Source organism: Nelumbo lutea, chromosome 8 (assembly GCF_056320005.1).
Source record: "Nelumbo lutea isolate HS-2025 chromosome 8, American lotus-T2T, whole genome shotgun sequence".
NCBI lineage: Eukaryota > Viridiplantae > Streptophyta > Magnoliopsida > Proteales > Nelumbonaceae > Nelumbo > Nelumbo lutea.
Window position 1 is genome coordinate 26,796,911 of NC_142691.1, and position 27,720 is coordinate 26,824,630.

Below are 27,720 nucleotides of genomic sequence, written 5' to 3' on the forward strand. Positions count from 1 at the left end.
AACTTCTGAAGTAGCTGCTGTAGTTGTGTGCAGCCTTCTTCGGATCTGTTTCCTTGGGCTAGCATGGGGCCATTCCCGTGGGAGTCTATCTGCATTAAAATGATGTGGGCTGGATCTGCTGCCTGTTTCCTTAGGGAGGTGAGACTAATAGGTCCTGGACCCTTGGACAGCTGCCCTTGAATATGCACCTGTGAGCTGCCCACTTGTAAATCCATGGTGAGACGGGCCCAATCACATATCACCGGCCCTAGTTGCCTTAACCATTGGACTCCGAGAACTCATCTGCTCCATTGATTTCCAGGGGGTGCAGATCTACCTCGAACTCATGTCCTTGTATCTTCATCCTTAATTCTGTGCACATATTGTCGCACACCAGGTTGCTCCCATTAGCTACGTGCACCCAGAAGGTTGTACATGGTTGGACCGGAATCCCTAGTTGTCTGACCAATGATTGGGTAATGAAATTGAGGGTGCTGCCACTGTCTATAAGAACTGACACATGGTGCCCTTGTACCAGTCCGATTACTCTCATAGTTTGAGAAGAAGCAAGACCGGTCAAGGCTTATAGGGATACTTCCGGGTATTCCTTTATCAATTGCCCCCATTCTTGGTTGTCCATTGGCTCTTCAGTGTCTGTTGATTGCTCGACATATTCAGTTTCAGTTTGAAGGAAGAAAACTTGAGGGATCTTACAGCGATGGCCCGGCCTGAATTTGTCTCCACATGAATAACAAAGGCCCTTTTCCCGTCGGGCTTGCATCTCAGTCCAGGTTAACCTCTTGGCTGAGCTGGGGCCTGAACCAAAGTTGACGTCCTTTCCTGTGATTCCTACTCCTGATCTAGGCTCCGGTTTACCCAAGATACCTGGTTCTGGGTTCGGTATACCTGGTCTGATCGCAGCTCCCAGAGGTCGATTAATCCTTCTTGCCCGATTCAGTTTGTCTTCATGTAGTCGAGCTAATGCTGCTGCTTCAAGAACGGTGGTGGGCTGCATGGCTTTTACCTTCAGCCGCAATTCTCCCCTGAGTCCACCAACAAAATTGCCGAGAAGCGCGTTTTCTGGCCAACCTTGCATGCACACAACCAATCTTTCGAACGCCATCTGATAATCTTGGACGGAGCCGGTCTGTCGTAGCTTAGCAAGGCTTTCATCATAGTTCTCAAAAGCCGAAACTCCAAATCGCACGGTTAAGGCGTCAGTGAAGTCTGCCCATGTGGCTCTTGGGTGCCGTCACCGATACCATTGGTACCAGACGATCGCCTCTCCTTCTAGGTGTGCAAAAGCTAATGGAACACGATCAGGTCCTTGTGTGTCGTGGTAATCGAAGTATCTTTCTGTTTGCAAAAGCCAGGATGTGGGATCTCCCCCTACAAAGATGGGAAACTCGATTCTTGCTATTCTTGATCCGCTTCGATGACTGGTGTCACTGCGCTCTTCTTGATTCGGCACAGGTGGTGCTTGTGCTAGTCGTTCAAGCAAGGATGCAAAGCTTTCTTTGATTTCTTTGACGTCAGCCGATATTCTTTGCATTTCTCCTTCCATGTTGTCGACTCTGTTCTCCATTGCGGATGACCTTGTGCTTGGCATCTTGGCTCTGATACCAACTTGTCAGGGACTACCTAACTCAGGGACTCTTTCGAAGGACCCTGCCTCCTGAGAGAGAGAGAGAGAGAGAGATTGTATTCCCAAATCGATAATCCCCTCCTAACCTCCTTTCCTAATTTATATACTGTTGTTATAATTCTGTTATACCAGCCTCTCCACTTGTCCAGTCCACTTGTCTAGTTTGTTATTTAGTTTGTTCTAGTGGTTGGCTGTTAGCTACATTCTTTAAAGGCTGGCGTGGCCTTTTCTTGTACACTTGTACTCCCTTTATTTGTGTCTCAACAGCTGTGCAATCAGTAGTTTTCAATATTGAAACATCTTTACTATGGTAGTTTTTGGTTGTGACTTGTTAGAGTTAATTGTTTCAACTCTTAACTTGATAATATAGCCTTAATCCCAACTATTTGGGGTGTTCCACATGAATCCAAACTTACCATTAAGCTCTATCAAGACTCAAGAGTCAACGGTTTCACGTGTTATATTCATGTGGGAAATGTGAAGATTTGAGATCACTTATTGGAAGCTTCCTAATACTGAGGATATGTAAAATCAGAGGTAATTTTATATAATCCAAAAGATACTACCAGTGGAAGCGCCTTTGGCATATGCCTCAGGGTGTTTTGGGGGTGCCTCACCTAGAGGTGCACTCCTAGGCGTATGCCTCCCATGCCTTTCAAAACACTGGTATGAATAAAAAGATGCCCCAAATCCGTTCAGTGATATTACATTAGACAATATGATTATTAACATTTTCTTCAAAGGCACAAAATACCCACTTGTTCCAAATTAATGTGTCTATTGTTCAGTTGGTATGGAAACTTTCCGGTTGCTACTAGCCATGCAAATGCCTCAAGCCCTAAGGGATTGAATTACCCTAGATACTTGCCAGTCTCGAGGTGATTTTTATTACTCTTGCAATTTTGTCTGTATCCTTTGACTTTGAAGATCTGGCTGGATCTGTCAATTACCCCCAAATGGTTAGGAGAGGAATTAGGGCTTCCATTAGGGGCCAATCCTAGGGAGAGTAGATTTTGGACCCCAGTGATAGAGAAGTTTGAAAAGAGATTAGCTTCGTGGAAGAGGAATTATATCTCTTTGGGAGGGAGAATTGCCTTAATAAGAGCTACCTTGGCTAACTCACCTACCTATTTTTTGTCTGTCTTTAGGATACCGGTTAGGGAAGCTAGGAAGCTGGAGAAGTTGATGAGAGATTTCCTATGGGAGCCAGGACAAGAAAAAAAGGATCATTTGGTTAATTGGGAAATTGTGTGAAGAAGTAAAGAAGAGGGGGATTTGGGACTTGGGAGGGTGACAAAAAAAATCAAGCTCTGTTAGGGAAATGGTTGTGGCGATGGCCATTGGAAAGTGAGAGGCTGTGGCATGAGGTGGTTGGAAGCATTCATGGGAGATCAGAGAATGGATGGGATGTTGGTGTGTCAAGGCAGGCTAACCTAGCAGCACCTTGGAAGGCCATTCACAATACCCTTCCTCAATTCCTCAAATTTATCAGGTATGAAGTTTTTTCTGGCAACACTGTTCGCTTTTGGGAGGATACTGGTAGGAGACACCCCTTTAAAGGACCTATTCCCTTTGCTTTTTTTTTGTTTCTTTGTATAAAAAAGAGGTGGTCTCAAAATTTTCTCATCACTGGGAACACCCTTAGCTCCTAATTGGGATTTTGGGTTTCGTAGAAAACTAAGGGATGATGAAACTGAATCTCTCTCTGTCTTGCTATGTTGTCTTAATTAGGTGTGTTTGGATCCCTCCAAGCCAGATAAAAGGGTGTGGACTCCTAGACCCAATGGAACCTTTACTTGTACTTCTTTCTTCAAGTCCATCTCTCAACATTCTACTCAACAACCCTTTCCGTCAAAGGAACTTTGGTGCAGGCCAGTTCCCCCAAAGATTATGGCGTTTTGTTGGGAAGTATTCCATGGGAAAGTAAACACTCTAGATAACCTACAAAAGAGAAGACATTTCCTCTGTATTTCTCCCAATTGGTGTATCCTCCGTAGAGCTCACGGTGAGGATTGTTACCATCTACTAATATCTTGTCCCTTTTCTGCAGACTTTTGGGCTTGGCTACTTTCGGTGTTTGTGAGTAGTTGGAGTCTACCAGTAGAAGTTCGCTTGCTCTTCAACCATTCTACTTTCTCTTGGCCTACAAAAAGAGGAAGACTTATGTGGAGATGTGCTTGCGCTGCCCTGATTTGGACTCTTTGGGAAGAAAGGAATGCTAGAATTTTTCAAGAAAGGGAAAGGAACAGTCAGGATTTGAAAGACCGTGCACTGAATAGGGCATTACCTTGGCTGAAGACCTTGGAAATCTTTCATCAATTCTCTTTGAATGATCTTTGGAGAAATTGGTCAGCAGTAGCGAGGTGTTCGTCCCTAAAGGACAAAGCAATTACAAGCTTGTTTCCTCCATCTGAAGGCTCACTGAAGTTGAACTTTGATGGAAGTAGAATGGGTAATCCTGCATTATTCGGAATGGGGAGGTGCTTTGAGAAATGAGAAGGGAGAGATTCTGTTGCTCTACTCAGGTCCCTTAGGAGTTGGGGACTCTATCAGGACAGAGCTATTAGCAGTTGTACAAGGGGTGCAATTTGCAAACCAGCTGGGGGTACAACACCTAATAGTCGAAGAGGAATCCAAAGTGGTGGTGGGTTGGTTGAAAAATCCTGAAGAGGCTATATGGTGCTACAAGAATTAAATGAAGAAATTCAGTTGGTTGACAAGGAATATGTTGGTCACTGTACAATGGGTGGGGAGATCAGCAAATACTTTGTTAGATGTGTTAGCCAAGCAAGGGGTAAATAGGGAAGAATTGTTTTGGGCTCAGCTGTGATTCCTGTATTTCTTTCCTAGTTTACTTGTAAGGTTCAAGGAGGGGCTGCAGCTCGTGCATCTTTCTCGGATGTTGTATGAATTTACAACTCTAAATCAGCTTCTGAATTAATAAATTTATTATTAGTCATAAAAAAAAGAGAAAAGTTACATACTTCCTGTCCTCTCCTAATTTAATAGCATTTAATGTTTGGTGTATGGTGTATTGGTGTGAATCATTTTTGGGATCCATTAATGCTAGTTGAACAAGAATGGCATTAATTGTTAACCACTTTTAGTATAGGTTAATAGACATCCTTCCTTGTACTTTTTGTAACGTCAAGAGTTATTGAAAAATGTAGTACTAAAGATTACACTGCATATTTGTATTCATGTTCTTGTATCACATTTTGCAAAATGCCTCCAAGTTACTTTTAAATTGCATTTTTCAAGTGAACTTTTCTCTCCTTGTTTTTTGTCATATGAATTGCCTTTCTTTCTTCCAAGATTCATTATAATTGCTTTGACGTTGAAATGCTTACATCTTTTTTTTTTTTATCTTTTTTCTTTTGAAATGTTTATATTTTTTGTCTTCATGCTCCTCTATTTGGTGTTGTCATTAAACCTAGGGGCATATTAAACTGAGGACTAAATTCTTCTGTTGTTAGACTTTTATAATTAAATTTGGTGCAAACCCTGCTAGGGTGATGCCTGTGATCCTTATTAATACAAACTCGCTTAACCATGCTATATCTGATTTTCCCTTGCTTCTCTTGGTAGGACATTAATCAAAACCGGAGCATTGTAGAAGCACTTAATTATGAGGAGAACTTCTTCCATAACCACCCTGTATCTTTTGCATACTGAAATGATTATTCTTTCATTATTACTTGTTGAGAGTTTCAGAGTGCCACTAAAGTTGCATTTCTGTTGAACACGTACATCTCTTTACAGGTATACCATGGCCTTTCTGATCAATGCGGCATTCCTCAATTGGCAAATAAGTTGAACCAGGTTGGTTTACTTTGTTGTTCTTTTAAGTAATATTTGGTATCATTTATCTGTTTATCCTCTCTTCTAATCTAATCATAGATAAACAACAAGTTAACTTCCTAGGGTTCCCAAGTACATTGAAACTTGAAAACATAACCAACAACTACAAACAATTGACCTGATCCAAAATAACTTAAAATCCTAATCAAACCATGGCTTGACTCTTGAGATTGAACAGAAATATCAAATAAACCCAATTCACTATCTATAGAACTTGTAGTAGATCTTAAACAGTTAAACTAAAGGCTCTTTAAACGCCTAAAAAGTTTCTCTTAAGCTCTAGAAGTGGTACTTCTGCTAATGTATTCATTTCTTGCATCTATACTCCACTGTTGATATATCAAAAGGATCCCACCCCTTTGACCTATGGAAGTGCCTCCAATGCTCTGGGACCTGGCTTCCATGAGAGTACCCACCTAATAAAAAATAGTCATAACTTCCCAATTTTATATAAAGAGAAAGAACTCCTTGAGACTCTAATTCCCTCACAAGTCACCGACCTTTTCAATAAAATGGCCATTAACTTCTTCGAAGCACATTGAGTTCACCTTAACTTCTTATTGTTGATATGTATATAAAAAATGAGTGTTGAAAAACAAGTTAAATAGATTAGTTCCAACCCCAAAAATTTAAGCAGTAAGAATAGTTATAAGATCATTATTTTAACTTCTTTATAGACTAAGAACTCTTATTTTTTATTTTTTTATTTTTTATTTTGGATCCATGGGGCTACACAACAGGAGGTAGCCCATCCCCCAACCTTGGTGCAGGTGGGATTTGATTCCATGTCTTCGCTACAACCAGCTGGAGACCTTACCAACCAACCAGTTTGCACCTTGTGACTAAAAACTCTTAATTAAACACTTATCAATGAGAATTAAACTAAAAACTTATCATCATCATCATCATCATCCCTATCCCCAACTATATGGGGTTAATTACGTGATTCATGTAGCTACCATTCTGTTCTTAATGGTGTTGTAGATGGTATTTTTTTTTTTCATGTGACAGACCATCTTAGTCTACTTTTCTTCATTTTATCACCTATTGGACTTCTAGCTTCCTTCAAATAAGTCCATGTTTGATCCTATCTTTTTCAATAGGAGGAAATTTTAAGGAAGGAAGAAATCTTTTAGAGGCAAAAGTTTAGATGTAAATGGCTTTAGGAAGGGGATGGGAATACATGATTTTTCCATTCTCTTGCAAATGGGAGGAGGAAAAACTTTGTTTCTAAGGTAGAGGTGGATGAATAGGAATTCAGGAGGGAAGGGGTGATCATTAAAGTTTATGTGGATCCTTTCAAGGGTATCTTCTTTAGAGTAGATGAAAGAAGCCAAGAACTGATAGACCTTGAGTGGCATAGGGTGACAAGTTAACAATCCAGGGCCTTGGGGAGCAATTTTACAATTGAGGAAATTAGAGAGTTCATTTTCTCTATGGAAAGATCAAAAGCCCCTGGTTTGGATGGTTTCTCTATGGTGTTCTATCAAGACTGTTGGGAGACTTTAAAAAATGATTTACTAGAGGTTTTTAAGGAATTCCATAAAAAGGTGAGGTCTCACTAGGAGCAAATGCCACTTTTATTGCCCTAATACCCAAAAAGAGAGAAGCCACAGTCCTAAGAGACTACAAACCCATAAGTTTGGTGGCAGCTTGTATAAAATTTTAGCTGAAGTTCTGGAAGGTGGTGGAAGGAAGAAAAATAGTTGACCAAATCCTAGTGGCAAATAAGTGTGTAGTAGAGAAAAGGAAGGGTGGGGGGAAGCTTATGATTATGTTGGGTTGGTCTCTCTTACTTGAGGTAATGAGGAAGATTGGGTTTGGGGAAGATGGAGGATGTGGATCAAGGGATTCTTGAGTTTAGTGCATTACTCAATATTGATTAATGGAACTGCTAGAGATTTCTTGCCAACGAAAAGAGGCATAAGACAAGGGGCCCTGTATCCCCTTTTCTTTTCACTCTATTTGTAGGAGGTACTTAGCAATATGATCATCAAGATTCAAGGCTGACTTGAATAACTTGCTTAGAGGTTGGAGGATGGGTAGGAATGAGATTGTGGTTACCCATTTGGAGTTTGCAAACGATATAATCCTCTTTTGTGATGATGATAGCTCTCTTCCAAGGATTCTCAAGGAACTTCTTAGCTCATTTGAAAATGTTTCAAAATTGAAGGCTAATTTGGGAAAAGTTGTGTTGCAAGGATAAATATGCAAGAGGAGGAAATCCATAGAATAACATATCTTTTAAGGTTGTGAAGTTAGAAGTTGGCCCTTGGAATATTTAGGTTTCCCCTTGGGAGGTAATCTGAGATTTGATGGATTTTGGAAGCCAGTGGTGGAGAGATTTGCTAGAAAGCTAGTCATGTGGAAAAGAAATTATATTTCAATGGGGGAGGGGGAATAATCAAAGCAACAACGGCTAACCTTCTTATTTATTTTTGTCCACCTTTAGAATTCCTATTAGAATAGTAGGAAAATTGGTGAAGATGATGAGGGAATTCTTATGGGAACTAGGAGATCAAAAGAAATACCACTTGGTGAAATGGGAACATGTGTGTAGATCTAAGGACAAAGGGGTGGTTGGATAGGGAACTCAGTTTAGAAAAGTGCAGCTCTCTGTAGGAAACTGTGGACCCCACATTAGTGTACTCGTGTGACAGCCTGAATTGTACTTAGATTTAATTAAGTCATTGATTTGGATCAGCTTTCCTAGTAGGATCAGTTTTAATCTTATTCTATCTTATCTAGGATTAGTTTTTTAATTATCTTATCTTGCCATGTAAGCATTAAAGTTCTTTTACAATTAGGAAACTATGTATATAAATTCAAAGGGTGGGGTGGCTGTTTTAATACACCAACCACTCTCTTCTCTCAAAAGTCCTTCCATGAGTTCTCCCTCTCTATCTCTCTTCTTGTCTTCTCCTCTTCTCTTCCTTTCTTTTATTTTCTGTTCAAAATCTAAAGAATATCTGTAGTCTTGTACGACTACTCTCTCCTAGGAAAATGGCTATAGAGATATCCCTTAGAATGAGAAAGACTTTGGTACAGGGTGATTGAAAATATACATGGGCGGTTGGAGTTGGACAACTGCTGGGATGCAAAAGTAGCTTCTAATGTGTTGTCAACTTCTTGGCAATCAATTCATGAGGCATATCCTTCCTTCCTTAGCCATATCCGATTTGATGTGGGATGAGGGAACAAGATATTGTTTTGGGAAGACTTCTGGATAGGAGAACAACCTCTAAAGGTCCAATTCCCCTTACTCTTTGGATCTTTGCATGGTCAAACTATAAGTTTGAACTATGACAAGTGATGACAGTGGAGAAATTTTGGGACTATATTCCTGCCCTCTTAGCCCAGGGGACTCCATGACAGCAGAGTGGAATGCTATGGCATTTGGGATACAAAAAGCTGTTGAAATAGGAGTCAATAAATTGATAATAGAAGGAGATTCAGAGGTAATAATCAGTTGGCTGAAACAGTCTGAAAAAGCCCCATGGTACTTTTAGAATGAGATAAAAAAGGTCAGAAGATTGCTAAGTAATAGGCAGGTGGAATTTCAGTGGATCCCAAGGTCGGCTAATAATATTGCGGATCAACTAGCAAAACAAGGGGTTAACAGAGCACAGTGCTTTTGGGCTCAATTATAATGCTTAAGTCATACTTACTGTTGTGTTTTCTTGTAATGCTTCTCTTTGTAATGGGGTAGCCAAGGATGCCCAATCTTTTCTATTCTAATTATTAAAATATTTCTTGGTACTGATAAAAAAACTATAAGTTTGAACCCATTTCCAAATTTGTGACATTTAGCAATTTGGGGTTGAATTGGGTCTTTGGATTGAGGAGGGGTCATAGGAAGATAGAGGCTCTCATACCTCTATTGTCCAAATTAGAATCAGTCTTCTTGGACCAAAGTACAGAGGACACAAGGGTATGGGCAATATCTCTTGATGGTAACTTCACCTGTGATCTTGGGGTTAAACCACCCAGTGAAAGAAATTTGGAGCAAAACAATTCTACCAAAAATTCAGGCCCTTTGTCAGGAGATCTTTCTTGGTGCTGGAGGAAAAAATAAATAAATAAATGTCTCTCCCCTCATACATGTTTCCTTTGCAAAGCTAGTGGTAAAAGTATTTCCCATTCATTTATTCACTGTCCTCTTGTGCTTTGTATTTGGGAGCATTTTTGTTCTCTTTTTGGATGCAGATGGACTCCTCCCCAAGATGTGGTGGGTCTCTTTGATCCAAACTTTCTGAGAAAGCCAAAGAAGAGAGGAAAAAAGGAATGGGAGGATTTTCAATGAAAAGAGTAGGTCTGAGTTGGAGAGTCATAGATACCATTAACACAAAATTTGCACGCTGGTTAAAAACTTTGGAAACCTTCCATGATTTCTCATTTACTGATATTTTGAGATCATGGAAGGAAGTAGTGCATTTGGCTCAAAAGGAGAGAGTGATAATGGGGCAGAGACCACCAACAACCAATGCTGTGAAATTAAACTTTGATGGAAGCTTTTTGGGAAGTGAAGGAAGGGCTGGTTTAGGGGGTGTCTTTTGATATTCACAAGGTACTAGCACTATTTTTGGGCCCTGTAGAACAAGGAGACTCATTGACAACAGAACTTCTGGATTTTCTTAAGGACTAAAATTTGCAAAGCAGTTTGAGTTTTGGATGTTAGTAGGGGAAGGGGACTCCCAGGTGGTTATTTCTTGAACAAAACTTCACAGTTAAAGTCCTTGGATTTACAGGCACAAGGTCCAGGAAATTGAATGCTTAACATGGGAATTAAATATTACCTTTAAGTGGGTGAGAAGAATTGCAAATGGCTTGGCAGATGTTTTAGCTAAACAAGGGGCAAATAGGCACAGATGTTTTAGGATAAAATGTAATGTTTGAATTTTGGGATTGAGTACTAGCTTTATATTGATGTTTTCTTGGGTGTGGATAATATACCCACAGAAATGTAACTTTGCAGTTTTTTGGGCTAGTTTTTGCGGATGGGTTGGCCAAGCAAGGAGTGAATAGGGAGGCTGTTTTTTGGGCTAGTTTTTAATTTTTCTTTGCATTCTCTGTGTTTTCTGTTTTTGGGGAGCTAAGTTATTTTATCTCCCTTTGTATTCTTTTCCCTCTCTTCTCTTAATTTAATGAAGATGATGTTATTGATAAAAAAAAAATGTAACCTGCAGTTTTAATATTTATTTAATAAATCCTACTTTTTCCGATCAGGAAAAAAAAAAAAGCTAGGATCTTTAGGTTTGAGGGTAATTAAAGGGATGGGATAGGAGATCCATATAGCATATTTAGTGCTGATGGGGTTTTGGATACTCAATGAAGGTTGAGATAAACACAGTACTTCAGGGTTTATGGTATGATTCTGCATTGACGAATAACCAGCCCATTTGGAGGTTGGGGGGAACTTGCAGACTGTTATTTGATGGCTTAGAGATGGTATCAAGGGACAATGGAAATACTGACATCTAATTACAGAGGCTAGAGCTCTATTTTTCATAGTGAGAATCTTGTTTTGTTGGTTATGGAGATTAGTGAACATCTCTGCAAATGATTAGCTAGGAAAGGAGTGGTGAGGGCTGAGTTCTATTGGAGTTATTCCATTTCTTCATACTGCTACTTTTAATTGTTTCCTGGTTGGTACACAGCTATAAGCTACCTTCTTGTATGAGAGGCAGCTCCTTTTGTTCTGGTGCTGCACTAATTGTAGGGGTGCAGGTCAGGTACCAAATTAGAAGAATTTACACAGCATCCAACCAAGGCCCTTGGGCCAGGTCCATTCAGATAATCAGATTTTAACAAATTCTCAATCTGAGCTTGCTCAAGTTGTACCCCTACCTACTTGGGTAGGCTGGATATTTATGCTTTGCTGCTTTCATAGACTTATATAATTTCTGTTATCAATAAAAAATAAGTATTTTGGACATCGTCTTGTTCTTGGGATCTGGGATGCTTTTGATGGTCAGCTTCTTTTGGTATATGGTTGTTTCTGTTGGCTGTTTTTTCTTGTATTTCTTAGTGTTTCTTCATTCCTATAAAGGTTCTTGAGTTCAGTCCTTCCTACTGTAGGCATTTCTTCTTTTCCCTTATCTATTAAATCACAGATATTGATAAAAAGAGTTGATGCATCTCTTAGCCAAGACGAGTGCTCATACAAAGGCCTCTTTTTTTTTTTTTGGGGGGGGGGGGGGGAACTCTCTTAATTCTTTAATTGTTTCATTTCTTTTTGTCTTCATGCATTATATCAGAGTTGTTCCAAAAAAAAAATGAAAACAGCAGGAATGTGGGAAATTGGGAATAGTTCTCTTATATTTCCTTGTTATTTTTTCTGCACCAGATTCTAGAACAGCATATTAGAACAGTCCTTCCACGACTGAAGACTGAGCTGAATTCTCAAATGGTTGCTGTTGTAAAGGAGATTCGGACCTACGGAGAAGATATAGAATCAAAAGTAAGTTCAGCTGGATTAAGATCAATTTTGAGAATATGTTTTTATGCTGTCTCTTTTGATTGTCATGCTATTTGGAAAGACAAAACTGTAATTGTGCTCATAGTAGATATACTATATTTTGTTTACATGTAAGCACAAATCCTTTCAAGAATGAAGTCAATGGTGTGAATTGCCTTTACAAAGATCATTGATGTGCATGACTTACTTCATAGCTTGTTAGCATGCAGAAAAGAGATATGGACTGAGCACCATTATTATATCTCCATGAAATAGAGTTCCTTCTGGACACGGTCATGAGGCATCACAAGGGCTGTGAACAATTAGGCTGTGTTTGGATCCTCATGGAATTGGAATCATTAATTCTATCAAGCTCACGATTCAGCAGTTTGTGTCCGTTTTTTGGAGTGGGATTTGGCATAACACAATGGTTAGCCTTTCAAATTTGGTGTTTCAGCAGATTCAAAACAATTTTTTTTCTTGGGGGGCAGGGGGTAAGGTGTTTGATCATCTCGATTATGAGGAATTGAGGTGGGAATGGAATCCAAATTTAAAATCCAGTTCCATGATCCAAATGCAACCTTAGTGCCTCTCTGTTTTGTTCAGTGAGATAACTCTTCATGCTTCCATCTGAAATTGGAGGTAGTTGACACTTGACAGGAGTAGGGCCTATCAAAAAGTTGTCTGTTCAATGTATCTGACGACATATGTATGTCTGTATCATCTGAGTGATCTATGAATTTTCTTTGATGCCATTAATTAACTAGGCGGAGCAAGGGACAGTACTGTTAAACATTCTGACAAGATTCTGTAAAGGTGAGATTCATTTTTTGATATATCACTTTATATTTTCTAGTCATCGACAAGTAAAGTTTTCAAGATGTAATGTACTTTTCGGCAAAAGGAAAATAGGTCACATCATCATGCCTATTTACTTCAAATTTTTATATTGCATTTTAGATTCTTTTTTTCCTGAACTTACATTATCTTATTGATAATTTTTAACAGTTTTAACTTTTCATAATCACTGTCTTGTCCTCCAATTCATTTTGGTATTTTCCCTGAATGGTAGAGAATGATAGATCTTCACTGAGGTTAATAATAGAATTGCTTCTGTTCTTTCTCATCCCACTTTTAGGTGACTATTTTTGGTATCTCTAGCTTTCTTCCTGATCTTGTTTGCAGTCTGTCTGAGATGCATTTTAATCCTGTGTGTTATCCAACCTGGCTACTTATTACTTTTCCCTTGAAAGGTTAAAATGTAATTTCTTATGGGATGGGCTTAACGATGAAAGAAAAATTCATCTAGTCTCCTGGCATGAAGTTTGCAAACCTAAAGAACTTGGTGGAGCAGGTATCAGGAACCTTGGAAGCCATAATGTGCCAGCTAATGGAGAAAGGTTATTAAGCATACGCATGGAGTGATGTCATGGACTGGGAAACAACTTCCTGCCTAGAACCATATGGTACCAGCTTATGGAGAGGCATCATGAATCAAAGAGACTTATTTCATGAAGGCATATCCTTTAAAGTGGGCTGTGGTGAAAAGGTGCTTTTCTGGAAGGACCTTTGGCATGGGTCAACACCCTTGTTGGAAGTGTTTCCTTTACTGTAGATTGCCCTAAATAAGGAGGCTTCAGTCAGAGATTCATATGAAATTCTGGGAGGTCAGCCAGCATGGGTGCCAAAACTTCAGAGGAACATTCAAGATTGGGAGACAAAGAATCAACAAAGACTGATGTAACTTTTATTGAGGAAATTTCCTCAGCCAACTGAAAGGAATAAGTAGGGATGAAAAGAGGAAAGTTTTGGTATTTTCTTTGTTAAGTCTTTTTACAGGTCCCTTGTAGGCCATCGGGGGAACGTGTACCTTGGAGGTGGATTTGGCATGTGAAGGCCCCTGGCAAAGTTAGTTTTTTCTTATGGACAGTCATTCTTAATAAATACCTGCGAAAGAGATGCTGCTTGCAAGAGGAATGCAGGTAGACTGCATGTGTGGCTTATGTGGTAATGAAAGTGAGTCCAATCAGTCCATGGTGCACCTGCTATTGTGGTTTCCAGAAGCCTATGAAATCTGGACACATTTCCTTCAGCTCTTTAAAAGGCAATGGGTGGTTCCTGGAAGCTTTGAATGCTTGATGTCCTCTTGGCAGTCTAAAAACCTAAGAAGGAAAGCTAGATTTTTTGGAAGCTGACACCTCTTGTAATATGTTGGAACTTATGGAAAGAGCACAACAGTAGGATCTTTTAAAATGAAGCTCATCCAATTGAAGCAGTAATAGGGAAGATTGAAAAGACCATCATGGGATGGGCCTGCTGTCAAAGCTCATTTCAACATTTGAAATATCAACACTTCTTTTCTTACTGGGAGGGAATTATTTTGAAATTGTGGATAGTGGATAAGATTGTAGCTGCAATATTTTGTGCAGACTTTACATACATGTAAATGTTTTGTTGAGGGTCCTCCTCCATATTAATACAATTTACACTTTATAAAAAACATTTTTCTTTTTATTTTGATGCCTAGTTGTGATGTGTATGTATGAATCTTATAATTCCATATCCCTTTATTGATCAGTTCCAAAAAGAAAAAAGAAGATTTTGTGATTTTTTTAGACTTGGAAGAGGAGAATTTTATTGATAATCAAAGGGAGATAACAAGTACAGAATGGTAAAGCACAAAAGCTTAAATGATAACCCACTATAGATGAAGCATCATGAGAAGTCAAAACCAACTAAGCAAGGTGTTGATGTCCCGACAATGCTGATTCCTACTATAGATAACTTCTGTCCACTTCTCTAGCTAGATTTTCAGCCACAGAATTGGTTTTTGTGGTAAATCATAGGGATTTTCTATTTAACTGGTACTCTGTTTTAGGTGTAGAGCTAGAGTTTGGTAATTGTTGGAATCTTTTTCTTTATATTTATGATTGTATTCTGCTTAGTTAGGGCCTGTTTGGTCTGGTTAAAATAGCCTTTTTTTCCTTTGTTTACGTACTTCGACTACAGCAGGGGCATAAGGGTCTTTTCCCTTTTATTTATGGTCGCCCTATATATAATAACATAAGCTGGCGCCGCCAGACAGATTAGAACTCTCCAAACCTTTCTCTTCTCTTCTCCTTTATCTCTTCTCTCTTATCTTCTTCTTCCTTATTTCTTCTCTTTTCTTCTACTAATATGGTATCAGAGTGGTTCTACTGGGTCTGAGAGCAGATCAAACTAGTTCTTTCTTCTTTACCTTGCTGTCTTCTTCAACTGAAATCAGAGAAGTTGACCTATGACTGGTACAAGTTTGCTTTACCTTTTTTTTTCCTTTCTCTTGGTCATGTACCAAGAAAAACCCTATGAAACAACATTGCTGAATGCAATCAGAGGAATTGTGAGGTTTGGACCTCTTTTCTGTGGATCGTGTGATCCTGTACCTGAGAATGGATTACTTGTAGGTCACGAATGACCTGTTTTTACCAAGTTTTGGTGTGACTTCATTGCTTTGTGATCTCTCCTAGTAGTTGGTGTGTTTAGGTGATTTGGAAAATTGGTGGATTGGGACTGTTAAACTTGTGCAGTGCTGAAATCAACCTGAAATTAAGAGAATTGGAGCTGGTCTGTATTCAGATTGTACCCAGACCAGAGTGTGTGCATGTGGACTGCATCTCTAGTGTGTTTTTTGGGACTTTTTTGGGTATTAAGAGAGATCTTAAGGTGTGTGTTGAAACTGAAGTGTTCTTGAATCATGTCCTCTGAGAATTCTGCAATGCCTGAGATTTTAGGAGGTCAAAACGGAAAGTGGGGGGATGGATGAGTTTCCCCATGCATTACTGCTAGGGGGAAAATAGGGTGTATCAATGGTAAAGTGAAGGAACCAAAGTCTAGAAGTGCTGAACATCACGGGTGGGACCAAGAAAATAGTATGGTGATGTCAATGGTCTCTACATGTTGCGGAATAAAGTTGGTCTTGTGGCTACAAAGTCCTTAAGTTCATCTAGTGAGAGTCATGCCTACTTACGGCATAGTCGTTTTGGTCATCTTTCGTTTGAGTCTTTAAAACTTATGTTTCTTGAGTTATTTAAGTCTTTGTCAGTTAGTGAGTTACAGTGCCAGGCATGTCAATTGAGCAAACATTGTAGAAATTTGTTTCTTTTAAGAAATAAAATATCTGAATTTCCATTTCATATTGTCTAATTTGATGTTTGGGGCCCTGTTACTCTACCTTCTGAGACTGGATATAAGTATTTCATTACTTTGATTGATGACTATTCTAGATATACATGGGTTTATCCTATGTGATCTAGAGATGAAGTGCCAAAGATTGTGAAAGATTTTCAACGCATGATTTTTACTCAGTTCCAAACCGAGATTCATATTTTCTAGTTGGACAACGCAAAGGAGTATTTTCATAATGATCTCACGGAGTTCTTTGCTTCATGTGGATCTCTTCATCGGAGCTCTTGTTCTAGGACACTTTAGCAAAACGGTGTCGTTGAAAGGAAAAATTGTCATCTTCTCGAAGTAGCTCGTGGTTTATTACTCCATATGAATGTTCCGAAACACTTTTGGATGGATGTTGTTATGTGTGCTGCATATCTCATCAATTGTATGCCATCTTGGTTAATAGAGTATAAGGCCCCACATCAACTTTTGTTTCCTACAGCTCCTCTGTACCCTATTCCAATGTGTGTCTTTGGGTGTCATTGCTTCATTCATGACTTGTCCCTCTTCTCGCTGTAAGCTCGAACCTCATGCCATTCCTTGTGTTTCCCTTGGTTACCCTTTATCTCAAAAAGGTTTCCATTGCTATGACCCTTCCTTACGCAAGTACTATGCCTCCATGGATGTATCCTTCTTTGAGAGCCAACCTTTTTTTTCTCGGTTTCTCCTCAGGGGGAGAGTAGGGTTGAGGAGGAGAAACACACCCAGACTCAAACTCAATTACCTCTTCTTCCTGATCCTCCTCCGTTTCATGTCTTCCTTCACTGCCATAAGAGCCAGTAGAGTTCAAGAGTCGTGGAACCTGAAACTATGCAGCCAATACCATCAGACCCTCTAGAGGTAGATCCTCCTCATCAATCAGGTACACTTGATCCCATTGATATGCCTGAACCTCTTGATATTGATTCCCCTGTTATTAATGATCTTGATGTTCCTATTGCTAAGAGAAAGGTGTTCGATTTTGTACTACTAATCATCCTATCTCTCACTTTGTGTCCTATGATCATATTTCACCTTCATATCGTGTGTTCCTTTCCTCCATTGACAGTGTTTTTGTTCCTAAGAAAGTGGCATAAGCTTTATCCAAACCTGAATAGACAAATGCAATGAAGGAAGAAATTAATGCCTTAAACAAAAATGGAACCTGGGAATTGGTGGATCTTCCTGAAGGAAAGAAACCTGTGGAATGCAAGTGGGTGTTCACAGTGAAGCATAGGGCCGATGGTACGATAGAAAGGTACAAAGCCAAATTGGTGACCAAAGGGTTTACACAAGTATATGGAGTAGACTATGCAGAGACCTTTGCTCCAGTAACCAAGATGAATTCTATCAAAGTCCTCCTTTCACTAGTAGCCAATCTTGATTGAGGACTTCACTAGTTGGATATTAAAAATGCATTATTGAATGGTGACCTAGAGGAGGAGGTGTACATGACTCAACCTCCAGGTTTTTGTGCCAAAGGTAGTGAGCAAAAGGTGGGCAGGTTACAAAAATCATTATATGGGTTGAAACAATCACCTCAGGCTTGGTTTAGTAAGTTTCACTTAGTTGTACCCCAAATGGGGTTCAAACAATGCTAGCCAAATCATACTCTATTTGTGAAGAAACGTGAAGGGAAAATTGCAGGTTTAATTGTGTATGTTGATGACATAATGGTTACAGGAGACTGGAAGACTGAAATACAGAAGCTGAAGAAATTCTTAGCCACTCAATTCGAGGTGAAAGATCTAGGCCCCTTACGTTATTTCCTTGGGATTGAAGTCGCTCGCTCCCAAAAGGGCATCTTTATTTCCCAAAGGAAATATGTACTAGATCTATTAGAGATGCAGGCAAGTTGGGGGTGAAGCCAATTGATTCACCAATTGAGCCTAACCATAGGAGACAGTCAGGGGGAGTTTTTGAAAGATGTGAAGATGTTCTAGAGACTTGTAGGGAGACTCTTATACTTGTCTATGACTAGGCCTGATATTGCCTATGCAATGGGTGTCCTTAGCCAGTTCATGCATAATCCTAGGACAACTCACTTTGAAGCTGCATAAAGGATCCTTAGATACCTCAAGAAGTTCCCAAGAGTTGGTTTGCTATTCCAGAAACATGGTCATTTGAAGGTCGAAGTGTATACAAATGTTGATTGGGCAAGGGCAGTTGATGATAGAAAGTCTACCAGTGGATATTGTACCTTTGTGGGAGGAAACTTAGTCACCTGGAGAAGAAACAAAGTGTGGTGGCTAGGTCCAGCACTGAAGAGGAATACAGAGCTATGTCTCATGGAGTTGCTGAAATCATGTGGATAAAACACCTGTCAGGTGAACTGGGTTTTATAGTTAACAAACCTATGTCACTATTGTGACAATAAAGCTGCTACCAACATTGCTGCTAACCCAGTCCTCCATGATAGAACAAAACATATTGAAGTGGACAAGCATTTTATTAGAGAAAAACTTGTGAGTGGATAAGTGTGCACTCTATATGTCTGTTTAGAAGAACTTGCAAACATCTTCACCAAGGGCCTTCATCATGTGCAGCATAGTAATTTGTGTGACAAGTTAGGCATGATTGACATCTATGTCCCAACATGAGGGGGAGTGTTGGTCTGCTTAGTTTAGGGCCTGTTTGGTCTAGTTAAAATAGCCTTTTTTCCTTTGTTTATGTACTTTGACTACAGCAGGGGTATAAGGGTCTTTTCCCTTTTATTTATGGTTGCCCTATATATAATAACATAAGCTGGTGCTGTCAGACAGATTAGAACACTCCAAACCTTTCTCTTCTCTTCTCCTTTCTCTCTTCTCTTCTTCCTTATTTCTTCTCTTTTCTTCTGCTAATAGTAACCATGAAGGCTTTTTGTGGACTTTGCATCTCTGTTTTGGACTCATTGTGTTTTTGTTTCCTGGTTTATTTTTTGTTTTTTGTCTTTACAAATACTGCTTACTGTTTATGTGTCTGGTACATCTTTTAACTAATGCATACTAACTTCTGCTTTTCACCTATACATCAAATTTCTAGCCTTTTCTCACATGTTGGATGGGAAGAGTAGGGAGATGTCAACTACAGAGTTGTCAGGAGGAGCAAGGATCCACTACATTTTTGAGTCAATTTTTGTGAAGAGCTTGGAGGTGCTTAATCTACCTTTTCAGCGATTTGCATCCTTGCATTATTCTTTGTCATATGATCTTGTACTTCATCAATCTGTAGTTGGTAACTTCTCCCATTAAGCTGAAACCTTCCAAATGAATTACTTTATATTGTTCTTCATTGATTGTTAAATCACATTTTATCAACTTGCCAGCAATGCCTTAAACTGGAATATACATTTGATTCCACAGATCCTAAAATAAATTACGTTCAGCACTTTCTTTTTACTGTTAAACTATGTTTCTTTTATTATATCAACTTGTCAGATATAAGATATTATTTATCGTATTGGGAAATTCACGGGTGTGCAGGAAGTGGATCCTTGTGATGGTTTCACTGACAAAGACATCCAAACAGCCATTGAGAATGCCACTGGTCCTAAAGATGCTTTATTTGTTCCAGAGGTGAGATCTATAACCATTTGTACTGGAATTTCATCTTTTGCATCTTCCATTTGAAACCCTTCTGCCTAAAAGTCCTTTGTATAGCATTTCTTTTTCTTTTCCTTTTGTGATCAGTTCAAGCATTGATGTTTTAGGAACCCTTTGAAGTTTTGATCAGACGACAGATTGCTCGGTTGTTAGATCCCAGCCTCCAGTGCCTACGTTTTGTCTATGAGGAACTTATAAAGGTGAAGAAAGTGGTGAATGTGTTAATGGTGTTACTAGTTCAACACTTTGTTGAAAGTCAATTGTATTGCAAATTTTTGTTTGCTGATTTTCATCTCTTTGATTTGTTAAATGTCTGTGGATAAGGAAGATTATGTCATTGTATTATACTGCAGATGAGCCGGGCTTGTGAGGCAACTGAGATGCAGAGGTTTCCTGTTCTTAGAAGGAGTGTAGACGAAGTCATGGGCAAGTTTTTATGTGATGGTGTAAAGCCTGCTGAGAGAATGATAGCAAACATTGTTGAAATGGAGGTAGTTTAAAGGACCATAATTTAACAATGAATATGACACTGAACAGAACTGAATGGCAGAACAGGATTCATGTGGCCAAACCCATATAATTGGGACAAGGCTTAGATGATGATAATGATTAGAAATTGTTGTCTTTATAGTATTCTTAGAAAATACTCGAGCAATGGTAGTGCTTCATCTCTTTTAGAGCTCAGTCATTCAGATTGATAATGCTATTGTATTTAAATATAAACCTACTATTACTCTATCACTGTTTTTTATCTTAAATAGATGCTTTAAAGACTGATCACATTGGTGGGTTTTGCATTGATCAAACAATCTTTATTATTTCAGATGGATTATATAAATACCTCTCATCCAAATTTTCTCAGTGGAAGCAAAGCTGTGGAGCTTGCAATGCAGCATCTGAAATCAACAAAGGTATATACAACTTATGGTGAAGCTAAGTCATGTTTTTAGTTGCAACTGCTGAGTTTGTTATTGCCTCTTTTAAACACTATATAATTAAAGCAGATGAGAACTCTTAAGGATTCACAATGTTCATATGATACAGAAAGGTTCAAAACGTTGATAATTCAATCTTCTAAAAATGGGAAATTTTGAAACGGTGTAACATTTTCTGGAATGATTGAAGCATAGGGATAGGGAATATGGAAAATTTGTGTAAAACTTAATTTTACTGTAAAAGACCAAGTACACACACACACACACACACACATACACATATATATATATATATGAAAGGTTTAACAAATAAAGATGCTACCTATGGACTCATTCATTGGCATTCAACAAAATAGTATTAATACAAATGTAATTTCTATTGAAATATATTTTGCTTTGACTGTTTTAAGTTCCCAATTCTCTCTGATACTTGTAACATATTTGACAGAAATATTGTTAGTGTTTCATTCACATTATACAATTCTAAAAATATCTTGGACAGATCTCAAGATTCTCATAAGTAGAAAGTTTAATTGCAGATGGGAGCAAATTTTGGGGAAAGTAGAAACCATGTGGAAAAGTCAACCATGACAGAAAGGGGCCTGAAATCTCGAGCAATTCTTGCTAAGTCTGTTGCAAATGGATATGTCTTAGAACAGGCATGTTTTTTATCATCCTCTAGTTTCTTATCTTATTCTGAATTTTTCTTTGAACTTTTTATTCAATTTAGATAAGCAATTGGTTTCATAGTTTTCAAGGTGCTAAGGTGGAGCTAGGTGACTAGGTAGTGATTGTCATCCAGCTAACAACCTTTGTGATTATCTTTTATAAAATAAGACTTGGTTAAATTTTTATGAGTTAACTTTTCCTTAGTAGTTGTTTAAAAATATATAATATATTTGATGTAATATATATATATATATAAGGCCTGAGGGGCCAGATTTGACAGCTGGCCCACTTCACATAAATTTAAATGTTAATTTATTTTGGTTATGGGGGGAGTTAAATAACCACCCCATGTATGAGGAGTGGGGAGGTTGCTCTAACCTCCCTACCCATAACTGCCTCCTCTATATAAGGGAGAGAGGAGAGCAAAAATGAACGGCAGATAGAGAAAAGAGAGAAGAGAAAGAGATAAAAGGGAAAGAGAAAAAAAAAAAAAAAGGAGAGAAGAGAGAGGAAGAGAGGAAATAGAGGGAACTTATAGTTCTGCTGATTGAAGTGATTAAGGATAAGTGTACACAGGTACAGATCTTATCTTTTTCTTCTATCCCTTTAAATTTTATCCATTATCAATCCTTATCTTCTCTCTCTCTCTCTCTCTCTCTCTCTCTCTCTCTCTCTCTATCTCTATCTCTATCTATCTATCTAGAGTTCTGTTAGAACTCAAAATCTTATCTCAATTTATAGGGTAAAATACAAAAACCTCCCCTAAAGTTTCTGACAATCATAAATACCTCCCATATAGTTTCATTTTAATAAATACCTCCCCTGGACTTTTGAGAAACTCGACAAAAATCTCCCTTGTGTCACCTTCCCAGATGGAAAGCGTTAGACTGATGCACCAGTTTCTTCCAAATACCCATTCTACCCTTTTATAACTTATTTTACATACAAAATTACTAGAATAACACTATTTTAACTTGACAAAAACCTCCTCTAGCGATCATCTTCTAACATTTTTGTTGAGTTAAAACATGGTTATTTCAGTATTTTTGTATGTAAAATAGTTTTTAAAAAAGGTAGAATGGGCATTTGGAAAAAACCAGTGCATCTGTCTAACATTTTCCATCTAGGAAGGTGACGAAAGGGAGGTTTTGTCGAGTTTTTCAAAAGTTCAAGGGAGGTATTTGTTAAAATGAAACTATAGGGGAGGTTTTCATGATTGTTAGAAACTTTAGGGGAGGTTTTTGTATTTTACCCCAATATATATATATATATATTTGGTGGATCCCATCCACCACAAGAAATGTGATAAGATAGATAAAAAGAAAAGAACCATTGTTATGTTAGTGGATCCTATCCAATCAATTGACAAATCTTTGGGTCCCACTGGAAGTGGATCTTATCCACTTAAAAAGGGGACAAATGTATTACTGTTGCAGCCTATATTACCACTTATAAATGGCAAACCTCTGGGACCCACTGTCAGTGGATCTTACCCACCTAAAAAGGGGACAGATGTGTTGGTTGCTACCTACCTGTAACAGCACATGTTGCCACTTGTTACTGACAAATTTTCAGTTTACTACCAACTGTTACAGAGGGACCCACTATCATATGATGTGGATCTTATCCACCTTGAGAGGATAAATTATACTACCACCTGAATAAAAACTAAAATAGTTAAGACTCAATCCGTGGATCTATCCACCTTAGTTATAAAGAAATATACATGTATATAATAGATAAATAAAATATAATCTGACCCCCATTATTTACAGTTATGAATTATCATGAATTAGTGGATCCCACTATCAAATCAGTATAGTGGGGCCCACTGTTAAGTTTAAAGTGGGCCACGCTCACTATTTAAGCAGTATATATCAGTGGGGCCCACTGTTTAAATATTCGAGTTTATAATCAGCATAGTGGGTACCACTTGTCAGCGGGGCCCATTGTTAAAATATTTAAGTTTAAAACATTAAAGTGGGCCATGCCCACTATCATATCAACCTAATGGGTCCCACCTATCAGTGGGCCCATTGTTAAAATATTCAAGTATAAAATGTCAAAGTGGGTCACGCCCACTATCAAATCAACCTAGTGGGTCTCACCTGTCAATGGGGCCCATTATTAAAATATTCAGTATAAAACATTAAATGGGCCATGCCCACTATCAAATCAACTTAGTGGGTCCCACCTGTCAATGGGCCCACTATTAAAATATTCAAGTATAAAATGTCAGTGGGCCATGCTCATTACCAAATCAACCTAGTGGGTCCCACTTGTCAACGGGCCCACTGTTAAAACATTCAAGTATAAAATGTCAAAGTGGGCCACACCACTATCAAGTCATCATAGTGCCCCCACCCATGAATAGGGCCCACTATTAAAATATTCAAGTTTAAAGCATTAAGGTGGCCCCCACTAGCAAGTCATCATAGTAGGTCCCACCCATCAGTGGGGCCCCCTGTTAAAATAATTAAATTTAAAATATCAAATTGGGTCACGTTCACTATCAGATTAGTATAGTGGGTCCCATTTATTTGTGGGACCCACTGTTAAAACATTAAAGTGAGTCATGCCCACTACCAAATCAGTATAGTGGGTTCCACTTTCTACCAATTAACGGGACTCACTGTTAAGATGTGTAAGTTTAAAATACATAAGTACCCAATGGTATATGGGTCCTATGACCTATCTACCAATTCTGGGGCCCGCTCATGGGTATAACCCACTAAGAATCCAAGCTGATGGGACTGCTTATACCTACTATTGGGTTTAACCCTTACAAAGTAACTCTTTCACATAAAATCAAAATCAAAGGGTATTTCGTCTAAGGAATATAATTAAGGGGTTAGTAAACATAGTGTATACTTATACACCCCGGATAGGGAAACCCTAATTCTACTCGAGTTCTTTTTTTTTTTTTTTTTGAATTATGATCAAAACAGTAGTAAACATGAAATGTTATATTTTTCTTTTGATAACATGAAATGTATAAACTAGTAAACATTAAATGTTATATAACATGAAAGAATCAAAAACTAAAAATAGAATGAAACTGACCTTTTTTATTTATAGTAAAAGAACAAATTTTATTAAAAATGGAAAATATATGCTACATACAGTCACCAATAGGTTGCTAAGACAGCACTACCAAATAAACTAGCAACAACCCAAGAAGAAAGACCGCCTACACACCTGACACCCTCTTCCCCTCACAAATGGAAACTCAAGAACACTCATCTTTGAACATCCAAAAAGCAAACAAAGAACTTCCCAAAAAGCAAGCCTCACGACCCCACCCTCTACCTCACCACCATCTTCAATCCTCCCCATCAAATAATTCCTCCCGCCTGCCCTCCCTCATTCCTCTTTCCATTTGTTCCCCTTGAACTCTTCAAAAGTTCTTGTAGCAAAAGCCTGTCCTAAGAAAAACATGCCTAAGAATTTGCCAACCTTTATATCCCTGTCAACCAACTTCTCGATTTCATACTACCTTTCTCCTTCCCCTAACCCTCTAAGGAAACCTCAACAGTTCTTTTCTCAACTATACAACCACTCTCCTTTTCCTTCTCCTCCAAGACTCTACTTATTTCCAACTCCCCTACAAGGGAACCCAACGACTGCCTATTCTTGCTACTGAAGTTTTTTGATGATCAATCTCCTCTCCGGAATGGCCCCCCTGGTCCAAAACTTTTTTTGTTTTGCTCCCCTTCTTTTGTACATTTTTTTTTGTACTTGTTAGTAGGGCTTGTGCTTACTAAACCTTCTTTTAGCTATAAAAACACCTTAATGACATGCATAATATGAGATTTTCTTGAGCTCCTGGAAGATTCAACCTTTTCAGAGTCCGTCCTTCGATGCCCTAAATCAACTCCTAGATTTCCCACAATGATTTCGGTAACCAATTGATTACTTCTAGCTTCAAAAAGCACACCTTATATCAATCACCACGCCTCCTTGATAAAAAACCTGAGGACAACACCTAGCTGCCATCTCCACACTCTCATCTTTTTCTTAAGCAACTCTTTCTTCCTTTTCCCTCTCAACATTTTCCTCCACTGTTGTCGGCACCTCTAAACCATTTCCAAATTCAATCTCCCCCCTTATTCTTCCATCAACCTAGCTGAAACATTAGCACTCGTCACCTGAACCAACACAGCCTGATCATTGAAAAGCTAGGAAAGGATCTTGAAATGTCTAAATCTTGCTATTGAAGTGCTACCGTTGTCTCCACTACCTTATCTATGGATTTTTTTGCCAATCTGAAGATTAAGCTTTCCATAGCAATGGCTGACCTTGTTGCTACCATAATCCCCCACGTCCTTTGGCTCATCCTTTCTTCTCCCTATGTTATCAAACATGGAGATCACCCAAGTCTACTTTTCCTTCTTCCCACTTCTTCAAAAGGCAAACTTTCTTTCCTGCTTTTGTACTATAAAAACCAGGGGGTAACTCCATGTATACTTCCTTTTGCAAGTCTCCGTTGAGGAATGCATTCTTAACATCCAGTTAAAATAGTGGCCATGAGATGTTTGCAACAATGGATAGAAGAACTCTGATAGTGTTCATTTTTGCAACAGGTGCAAAGGTTTCTATATAGTCTATGCCATAAGTTTGTGTGAATCCCTTTGCAACCAATCTGGCCTTATACCTCTCTATAGTATCATTAGCATTATATTTCACAGTAAACACCTACCTGCAACCAATAGGTTTCTTCCCTTCAGGCTAGTTAACTAGTTCCCATGTGTTGTTCTTAACAATAGCATCCATCTCTACTTGCATTGCTTCCTTCCATTCAAGTATCAAAAGAGCTTCTTGCACTTTTTTGGGTATAGGAATAGAAGAAATAGATGCCAAGTAAGATCTGTAGGATTCTAAGAGACAATTATAGGAAAGGAACTTGGAGATGCAATGGGCAGTGGATGAGGTGCAATGGCGCTTCCCTTTACGAATAGCAATTGGAAGATCAAGGTCATCTGTTGGTGAAGGCTGAACCTCTATAACAGTGGGATCAACAATGGGAGCAGTAGTAGTGTCTGGATCTGGAGCTGTAGAAGATGTTGGAACTGGCTTGGATTGCTGTTGAGTACGAGAATCAACTTGCCTCCACCACTTTCTGTGATACACCCTCAATTCCCTGCATTTTTGATAACCTTCTTCGCTTCCATATCCTGAAAAATACACTGATCAAGGAAAAAAGTTATCAAACAGTTTTGATTTTTAGTAATACTACTAATTGAAAGAAAGTTAGCACTAAGCTTGGGAACATGCAAAGCTAAGGATAGGGTGATGGTATCTAATAATCTGATGTCTCCCTTGCTAGAAATTGGTACAAGAGAGCCATCAGCAACAGAAACTTTGTCTCTCCCAGAGGATAAACAATAGGTGCTAAATAGAGTAGATATGTTGGTCATATGATCTGAAGCACCTGAATCTATTACCCAGGAAGGTCTAGTATTACCTGGGACAGAAGCATGACAAGTAGTAGCTCTTGTACCTGTATGAGCAAGGGTTAAAGTAGGCTATTGAGCTGATGTAGGCTGAGCTGAATTACTAAATTCATTTGCTAGCTGAGTCAGAGCAACTCGGACTACAGCTAGGGTATCTAGAGGAGTGCCTCTTATGCCTGATGTACTATCAATGTTGATAACCATATTAGCATTCCCTTTCTTATTTCTAAGCTTTGTTGGAACTAGATGAGGGTGCAACTTCCAATAGGTGTCCTTAGTATGTTTAGGTTTCTTGCAGTGTTCACATACTAAGTCCTTCTTAGCTTCCTTCTTCTCCTTATCCCCCCCCCCCCCTGATTTAGGTCTAATTGCTACCAAGGCTGATTTGGAGGGCTATTGCTACAACATAACCTTTCTCCTAGTTTCTTCACTATGCACTAGGGAATAGGCTTGTGATAAAGTCACACTATCTCTTGTCAACAACTATTGTCTCACAATGTCATATTCAAAGTTCAGACCAGTTAGGAACTCAAAAACTCTGTTAGTTTCAACCTGCTTTCTATATGTTTGTGCATCTTCCGACTCTCCCACTCAATTGTTTCAAGATGGTCAACTTCATGCCATAGGGATTTTAAGGTTGAAAAGTAAACAAAGACCTGCTTCTCTCATTGCCTCAAATTTTTAACCTCACATTTTAGCTCATAAGCCCTAGCAACATTAAGAGGCTAAGAGTAAGTTTCCTTCATAACATCCCATATTTCCTTAGCTATTTTGGCCCACAAGTAGTTTTGGCTGATGTGTGGCTGCATAGAGTCGCATAGCCATGTCATCACCAAAAAATTTTCTTGGACCCACCTAGCATAAGTAAGGTCTTCATTGGAGGGTTCCTTCACATCCCCTAGCAAAAAGTTCAATTTTCCTCTACCCCCAATAGCCCTTATGGCTGATT

General features: G+C 38.7%; 1 protein-coding gene across 6 annotated transcripts in view; it reads left to right on the forward strand.

Moving 5' to 3' along the window:
• LOC148843556 (dynamin-related protein 3A-like) overlaps nucleotides 1-27,720 on the forward strand; it is a 53,633-nt gene that overhangs the window by 14,024 nt on the left and 11,889 nt on the right. For 5 of the 6 annotated variants that reach the window (XR_016103597.1, XR_016103598.1, XR_016103599.1 and 2 more), the window contains exons 5-14: nucleotides 5,213-5,281; nucleotides 5,387-5,446; nucleotides 11,832-11,945; nucleotides 12,710-12,758; nucleotides 19,155-19,264; nucleotides 19,595-19,687; nucleotides 19,822-19,914; nucleotides 20,068-20,205; nucleotides 20,539-20,625; nucleotides 21,189-21,308. Coding sequence is in view for 2 of the 6 variants with exons in the window: in XM_088959090.1 (XP_088815216.1) it covers nucleotides 5,213-5,281; nucleotides 5,387-5,446; nucleotides 11,832-11,945; nucleotides 12,710-12,758; nucleotides 19,155-19,264; nucleotides 19,595-19,687; nucleotides 19,822-19,914; nucleotides 20,068-20,205; nucleotides 20,539-20,625; nucleotides 21,189-21,308 (933 nt within the window). In the remaining 4 variants the exon portion in view is untranslated. The remainder of the gene's footprint in view (nucleotides 1-5,212; nucleotides 5,282-5,386; nucleotides 5,447-11,831; nucleotides 11,946-12,709; nucleotides 12,759-19,154; nucleotides 19,265-19,594; nucleotides 19,688-19,821; nucleotides 19,915-20,067; nucleotides 20,206-20,538; nucleotides 20,626-21,188; nucleotides 21,309-27,720) is intronic. The other variant, XM_088959092.1, reaches the window with a different exon arrangement.